General features: G+C 41.5%; 1 protein-coding gene across 1 annotated transcript in view; it reads right to left on the minus strand.

The window, feature by feature from the left end:
• Positions 1-1,286: 1,286 nt before the first annotated feature.
• Positions 1,287-8,142, minus strand: part of LGALSL (lectin, galactoside-binding-like) — an 11,117-nt gene continuing 4,261 nt past the window's right edge. The window contains exons 2-6 of the mRNA XM_005884640.2: positions 7,944-8,104; positions 7,565-7,636; positions 7,331-7,419; positions 6,525-6,702; positions 1,287-4,347 (exon numbers count right to left, since the gene is read on the minus strand). Coding sequence (XP_005884702.1) covers positions 4,204-4,347; positions 6,525-6,702; positions 7,331-7,419; positions 7,565-7,636; positions 7,944-8,104 — 644 coding nt within the window. The 3' untranslated portion in view covers positions 1,287-4,203. The remainder of the gene's footprint in view (positions 4,348-6,524; positions 6,703-7,330; positions 7,420-7,564; positions 7,637-7,943; positions 8,105-8,142) is intronic.

The following is an 8,142-nucleotide window of genomic DNA, read 5'->3' on the forward strand; positions in this document are numbered from 1 at the left end:
TTTCTTCACAAATGTCATATCCCCCAAGGGACCTTCCTACCTAGACTAGGGGGGTGGGGGGGAGCTCTCTTATCTCTGCCCAACAGCCTCAGCAAATTGTCCCCACCTTAACAGACCTCTCCCTGCCTGCACTTAACTGCAAAAGCTATAAGACTAGCCTCACAGCCTTGCATCCTTAAAACTTAAAAAAAAAGGGGGGGGGGGATTAATAAAACTAATTAAGGAAAAAACAGGATCCTAGATCCCGCATGTAAATACTAGTATCTCTCTGCTCACCACCCCAAACTGAAGCTCGGCAAACTTCTCTAAGCCATATTTCACTTGTAGGTAGAACAGTCAAGAGATTGTTTCCTTCACAATCATTCAAACCACAGGAGAGGACAAGCGAAATGCAGTCTTGCTTTTGCATATACTGTGCTAAGACTGCATTTTACAATTTATTAAGAACCCACTGTATCCTTAACAGGTAAGAGGTTTAAAGAACTGGTAAATCTATACAATGGAATGCGACTCCGTAATAACAAAGAAAAACCATTGATACACAAAACATGAATCTCAAATGCATTATGCTAATGGGAAAGTATGTAACCTCAAAAGATTACACACACTGTAGGATCCTCTTATGACATCCAGGAAAAGGCAAAATTAAAGGAAGGGGGAATGAATCAGTGGTTGTCTAATCAGGGTTAGGAGTAGGGGACAAGTTTTACTACAAGGGAATTTTGGGGGGTGATGGAACAATTCTGTATTCTGTTTGAGGTGGTAACTGCATGAACCTATGCATGTGTTAAAACTCAACTGTACCCCACCCCAAACAGTTAATTTACTGAATGTAAATTATATTTAAAAAGAATCCGCCCAGCCCGCATGGTTCAGTGGTTGAGCTTCGACCTATCAGCCAGCAGGTTACGGTTTGATTCCTAGTCAGGGCATATGCCTGGGTTGTGGGCTCAATCCCCAGTAGGGGATGTGCAGGAGGCAGCCAATTGATGATTCTCTCTCATCATTGATGTTTCCATCTCTCTCTCCCTCTCCCTTCCTCTCTGAAATCAATAAAAATATATTATATTAAAAAAAAGAATCCCTTGCATACACAACATAAACTCATTAGGTCTCTGAGGGCCCTGAGACTATTTCCTTCCTTGATCAATCAGTTTGTCAATGTGGCACATACAGAAACACGTGGTCTTGTAGTATGAGTGTGAAAGTGAGGGAACACTGTTATACACATCTATGGTCAGTATATCACAACTGGAGCCAAATTTAGCATGTGATCAACTGGAAGCCACTTTGTAGAAAATTCCTTTATTATAGTGCAAATAACTTTCAGCAGTGACATAATAATGTAAGAACACATTTAGCACATTTTACACCACGCAGTAAATAAGAAAGTGTTTCTTTGAAAATAATTCATCAGAGGGACACTATTTCATTAATGCCAGAAAACGCCAAGGCTGTTTCCCTCTTTTTGGATATTTTCTTTTTAATACAAATGAAAGGATTTGTCACTTTAACAAATCGCCATCAATTCTAAGAGTGATTTTTGAATTGAGGCTGGCAAGATTTAAAATGGGGTTTCAAGTAAAAAAAAAAGAAAAGAATTTTAAGACAATTTTGGGTTAGCCCAGCAAGTAGAAGTCATTTCTATTAACTTGTAAGTATATACAAACATTCACTCCAATTTTGATGCAGAAATGGACAGATTGTCTACAGCCTGCCTTTATTCCCCCCGAGCCTGATTGTTCATTACACTCCTTGGTTTTGGTCACATTGCGAAATGAGGACTCTGGTCAGAAATAACTCCTTACATACCCAAGTGCTTTCGTGTGAAGCTTTAAATTGCACTTTCCATACTGAATTCCCACCTTGGGCCTCACATGGCCCTGAGAGGACATGAACAGTGTTTCCAGTTTACAGCTGGAGTAGGCCCCTGCTAATTTACCTGCAGCTGAACCAAACTATCACATCCTTTAGATTAATTCCAATAGGCTTTACCAAAACCTCCGAGAGAAACGAAAGGTTAACAGCCTGTCTTTACATTACACTGCCTAAGGGCTTGGCTGCTAACCAGTTAGCCGGCAGGTAGAGAGTACAGTGTCCACTCCAATCAGTTACACTCCCAACGCCTCTGGTTTCTGCTGAATTATGCAGTGGGTGGGAATGGATGGCCACTCAAAGGAAACCTCCCGTGGGTTCTTCCACCACAAGTAGAATAAAAACCCAACACATATCCTTCAGGACCATGAGAAATTAATCACAGGCTTGAAAATACCTGGAGCCACAGACAGCCCTCTTGGCTGATTAAGTCAGCTGGCCCATACAGCTTTTCAATGCTCAGCCAGTCTTGTTGGGTAAAGGATCTTCTTATATAACACAATGGAACTGTGCTACACAGTTTCAAAGGTTAGAAGAATCCAAATACATCGCCTATAAAAAAGTCACCATTTTAGTTTTCTTTTTCTTAGACTTTGGTACTGAAACACTGTCTACATTCTCGACACGTGGAAATGACGTGGCCACTTCAGTGCCTCTGCATGTTGTGTAAAAAAAAAACTCAAAAGCAAAGCAGGACAAGGACGTGTCATAACAAGACATGGTATGCTGTACAAACAAAACCTAAATTATATATAAATACACCCCCACCCTAGCACCCCTTCCCCCCCACCCCATTCTACCTGACCAAGCAATGCCAAAGGTCCTTCTCTCCAGGGCCAATGGGGTTTGGGAAATTCAGCACCCAGGACGCCGACCATCCCTTGCCTCTCGATGACATTGATGGCAGTGCAGGCTCCTCCTGGAGAGGCACTGCTGTTTGATCAGTTCCACAAGTGCAGGGAAACTCCTACAGCTTAATCGGGAAGCACGCGTCCTATTGGTTGGACTCAAAGACCTGGAGTTCTGGGAGTTAACCTTTCAGATAAGCTAATTGGATCATTTCCTAATCTGGATCCTGTCTTATCCTAGTATCTCAGCAGAGCCAACAAAGTAGGAACCGTCCTCTACTCTGCAGCTGCAAAGGCATTGCTTGGGGATATTGGTGAGGGTCATATAATAAAAGGGATGCAATGAGCTAATAGCTTAAGTTGATATAAATTATTTGCAAGTAAGTTATTTGGGGCCAGTGGCTCCTGCTTTACATTGCATTCCAGAATCATTTTCATATTATACTCTTAAAAGTTTATATAATAGTCATTTAAAAACTGTCTATGCAATCACCTCTTATATGTTGTCAATTAGTTTAATAGCAACTTAAGGAGCCATTATGTAAATCTAGGAAAAAGTAGCTAGTCAGTCTTAAGGAAGCCAATACTGTGTTAATTCACAGGAAGGAGAAAAAGCAATGTAAATAGAATTTTACATTAATTGTCAATAACTCCAAAACCAGTTCTACCAAAATGTTGCAGTCTTTCCAAAAGCACTTACAGCAATTTATATCAAGAGATCCTAAATATAGGGGTCTGGAGGATATGACTCAATTGTTTAAGGTAGAAATTCACCTGTTACATGATTGTAATATGTATCTTTTCCCCCTTGGACCTAAGATATTTGTACATTCAAAAGTTCCTAACTTGTTGTTCTTGAGATATTAATCATTTTCTAATACATATGTTGAGCATAAATAAATATGAGAAAGCTTTAAAAATCTGAATTAACATTATCCTGTGCAAAAAAACCAAAACAAAATAAAAAAAAAAACAAAACCCCCCAAAACAAAAAAACAACCACACAAACCTTGAACAACCTACATTCTATGTTAATACCCTGACTAAAATGTTGGTTGTGCTACGCAATTCCACTTCAGTGCAGAAATGAGTTGATTTCGGTGTACCGTCTTTGTTGTTAAGTCTTTAGCACTTTTTGTTTCTAAACATCACCTTGCTTTGAAAAGATGAATAACTCGCTACCAAATCACAAATCATCACAAATCCATTTCAGTTTAGGTCTGAATAAAATCCAGCATAAATGTTATTACTTTGTTCTGGGAATAATGGCTCGGTGTCTTTGTTCCGACAGCTTCCTAAGGGCAAACCTTGGTTGAAGTTGTCATTTGGGTTTCAACTGCAAAGAAGAGACAGTGAAGCTTGCCTTTTGTTTTTGTTTTCTTTTTAAGTCTCCAGATGTTGTTAAGACACTTCTTCCAGACCAACAGTCAGATAGTTGTGGCACCTGATCCGATTTGAAATGGAGGTGGTTGAAACACCATCAGCCAAGCTTAGTGATCTGGAGGTCCCCGTTTATCTTTATGGTGTCAATTGCAGATAACGTTTGAACGCGGTGGTAAAAATCAAAAAGTTGATGTCCATCCACAAACACTCTGAAACGTGGGTGCTCGCAGAGAATTTCCACCTGGAAGAAACAGAATAGTCAATCTCAGTTCACAATTTCAATGAACCCTGCTAGGGAAAACAAACAGTCTTTCACTTTAGAGCAGTGGTTCTCAACCTTCCTAATGCCGCGACCCCTTAATACAGTTCCTTATGTTGTGATGACCTCCGATTTCGTTGTTACAAATAGAACATAATTAAAGCATAGTGATTAAGTACAGTACCTTATGTTGTGGTGACCTCCGATTTCGTTGTTACAAATTGAACATAATTAAAGCATAGTGATTAATCACAAAAAATATGTAATTATATATGTGTTTTCCGATGGTCTTAGGCAACCCCTATGAAAGGGTCGTTCGACCCCCAAGGGCGTCGCGACCCACAGGTTGAGAACCGCTGCTTTAGAGAAAGAACGGCAACATCTTCAGTGGTTCTCACATGTTGGAGTGCATCGGAATATAATACAGAACGTTTGTTAGAACACAGATTGCTGGGCCTCACCTCCAAGATTTTCATTTTAGTAGGTCTAATGTGATTTCTAAAAAAAATCTACATTTCCACCAAGTTCCAAGGGAATGCTGTTTTTGCTGGAAGGAGGAACACACTTTGTCAACCATTGCTCTACACTATTTAATATCCTTTAAAGATTTAAAATTGCTCATGCTTTAACACTCCAGAGAGCATAGCTTTATTGATATGGCACTTAATGCCTCCACTGTCATCCCCCTGAACAATCTATCCCACCTTCAGAGGAGCCTCTCATAAGGCAGAACTGGTATGCATTAGTAGCATGTAATAATAGTCTAGACACTCCAACCTGGTCAACACTAAAGCAAAGAGGTTACAGAGTAATTACCATTGGACCAAGGATGTATAATTAACAAGGCTTTGTTAAGACAGACAGAAATACTGATTCCATATGGTAAAAGGTTTTTCTTCCTCTCTTCCTTAAGTAATTCACCATAGAGTTTAATCATTGGTTCTATGCTATGTATTTATTAAAAGCATTAGTATTCACCATGCAAGGAGAGACTCCATATGTGATGTTAGTCACATTTAATTCGTATTATTACCAAACTTATGTCACCAAGGAGGGCCAACATCATTTCAATTTTGTTGTTGGGAAGCATTATATTCCTCTTGGCAGTCAGGAGCTCTGCTTACTCACACTCCTGAGCTATGCATTAAGATTCATAATTAAGAAACTGTCACAGTCAAGAGTAGCCGAAGGGGTCATTACCATTTTAGAGAAAGGAAAGGGCAGGGATCATGGGTGGGGTGCCTTTCCCAGACTATGATTAGAAGGGCAACAATCTCAATGTGACCACTGATATGAAAAGTCATGGATTCTTATGTTTCCCCCCAGAACATAATTACTTCTTCATAAGGCCCTTATAAATTTCTAGATGAAGAGCAAAGGTAGGTAGTTCTGCTTTGTTAGGAGTATATGCAACATAGAGCTTTCAACTGAGTTGTCATTATTGTGATTTTTGTTAACAAGGTATAATGTGGACAACTTCATCAGCAGGTCTCACATTTTTAGTAAGTCCTTTCTTAACACATTACTGACTTGCATCTCTTACTTGGTGTTGTCCTTCATAGAGGAAGGTGCTGCTAATGCATCTTAATTGGATGGGAAGTTAGGGCTGAGCTTCCGGCTTGCTAGATAGTGAGGAGCAAATCTATACTCATCCAGCTCCAAGGGAAAGATTTGTCAGCCACACAGCCTGTGACAAAGACACAGACTGAGGCTACTTAACCCATAGGAGGAAACAAAGATATAGCCAGGCCTTGAAATTCCAACCACTATATTCTTTAAAGAGTTATAACTAATAAGATTTAATGCTTCTTAAAGGTTGAGAAAAAGTGAGGACAACTCATATTTATTAATCAATCAACTATTTTTGGGACAAGTATCTATTATATACTTAATACTATGTGAAGCACTACATAGAAAGTATTCTTAACAATCAGGACACATAAATATGGATTTACTTACTAAATGTATTAGCTAAGAGCTACCATGGCGAGTATTAATTCAAATCAGCACACAGTTCTTTTGATCTTTTTTCACCATCGGGTGACAAATTTCTTGGACATGCAGAAATTCTGGCTGCTTCAAGCGTTCTTGGCAACACTAGAGGAGGAAAACATCCTCACCCTGCCAGGGGCTGGAGCTGGAGCACTCGAGGTACTCACCCTGAATGGCTGGTCTGGGATGAATGGAAAGTAAGGGATCGCTGATTGTTCCTCGCCCCTTTCGCCAGATATACAAGAATTTCTGAGTAGCTGCCGGTCTGTGAACACAGCTTTGAGTTCAATTGCCACATCAGCTGGAGGATCTTCTGAGTCACCACAGGTCAAGCTGATGGCAAAACTGGTAAGAAAATCGTCTCATTTATTCCAGGTTGGACATAACAACATTTAACAATGACCCAGGCTCCCACATTTTCTCCTTCTTCTCGGGATTTGTCTGCTTTTCATGGGATACTACTCTTTACCCAGGTGAGACTAGGTATGGAGAAGTGGCATTATAATCAAGCCAGTTATTTTGTTACATAAAGGAGGCTCTGGTGGAGTTGAAAATGACTCACATTGGGGATTTCAGATACCCCAAACCATTCACACATCTTTTATCTTAATCCATTTCAGAATTCTCAAAAACAGCCCCCAAAACTGATCAGGGGAAATAATATCTTGTAAATTTGGTTCTCATTTATATCGATAGTTCTCACTCCAAGCACCATGTTTTAAAACTACAAAAAACAAGTCCTTTGGCCTCCCTAAGGGTCAAAGAAAAAATGATGTGGGCCTATATTTATAATCTCTAGATATAAATAGCTGTCTGGAGAAATGATGGCTGGGATTCATACACATTCTTTTCATGGGAACATGGTACTTTCTTGGCACTTCCAACTAGCAACACTGGCCACAGGGAGAGGAAGAGGAGGAGCAGTACATAGGAGGGGGCAGGGCCTTGTCACTGCCTGATAGCTCTGCCTTACCTCTCAGGGTTGAGGTCAACGATGCCCATCACTAACACCTTCTTGCCTGGTCTCATGCCACCTTTAATATGCCCACAAAATGGAACTATCTGCAAGGGGAAACAGGAAGTTTACAGCCTGCAAGGGGAAGAGCCAAGCCCTCAGATCCTGAGGACCTGACCCATTAGAAAATGCAATTAGAAAGGAAGAGGGTGCCGGCAGAGAGACAGAGCCCAGAAAAAAAAAATCATTTACCAGTCGTGGGAAGTACACGTCGGCTTGCACTGGAGAGCCCAAAGAGTTGTTTAAATGTCCATCATCTAGTTTCTAAAAATAGAAGCACATAGATTGGCTTTTTAAAGGCTCTTGTTTTGAGGGGTGGGAGTTCGGGAAGAACCTACACAAATCTGGAGGAATCCAGCAGCCCTTACAGAATACAGGCAGCGTCTGCAGATGCTGCCGCCTCACAGTCCATTGAATAACCGCATAAATCCTCGGAACAAAACCCGTTCTTTCCACCTGGTAGCTAAGCCTCTAAAGATCCCCGGACCCTTCAGATCTAGATCAAAATCAAGGTCGTGGCACACCGGGAAGCCAGAGCCCAGCCCCGGAGGAGGGTAGGCCCCTCTCTAACCGCGAACGCATCTGGACGCGCGGTCTCCCAGGCCTGTCCTCCCGGACGTGGCTGGAGTGCAGCAGCCGCGCTCAACTTCTCCCGGGAGCCACTGGCGCCGACCCATTCCAAGGGGGAATCCCCGGTCGGGGGCGGACGCGGGGTGCGCGCGCCCCGATACACTCACGCACGCGCACCCTCACACGTGCACCGTGCACAC

This window comes from Myotis brandtii, unplaced genomic scaffold (genome assembly GCF_000412655.1).
Source record: "Myotis brandtii unplaced genomic scaffold, ASM41265v1 scaffold84, whole genome shotgun sequence".
NCBI classification, from domain to species: Eukaryota; Metazoa; Chordata; class Mammalia; order Chiroptera; family Vespertilionidae; genus Myotis; species Myotis brandtii.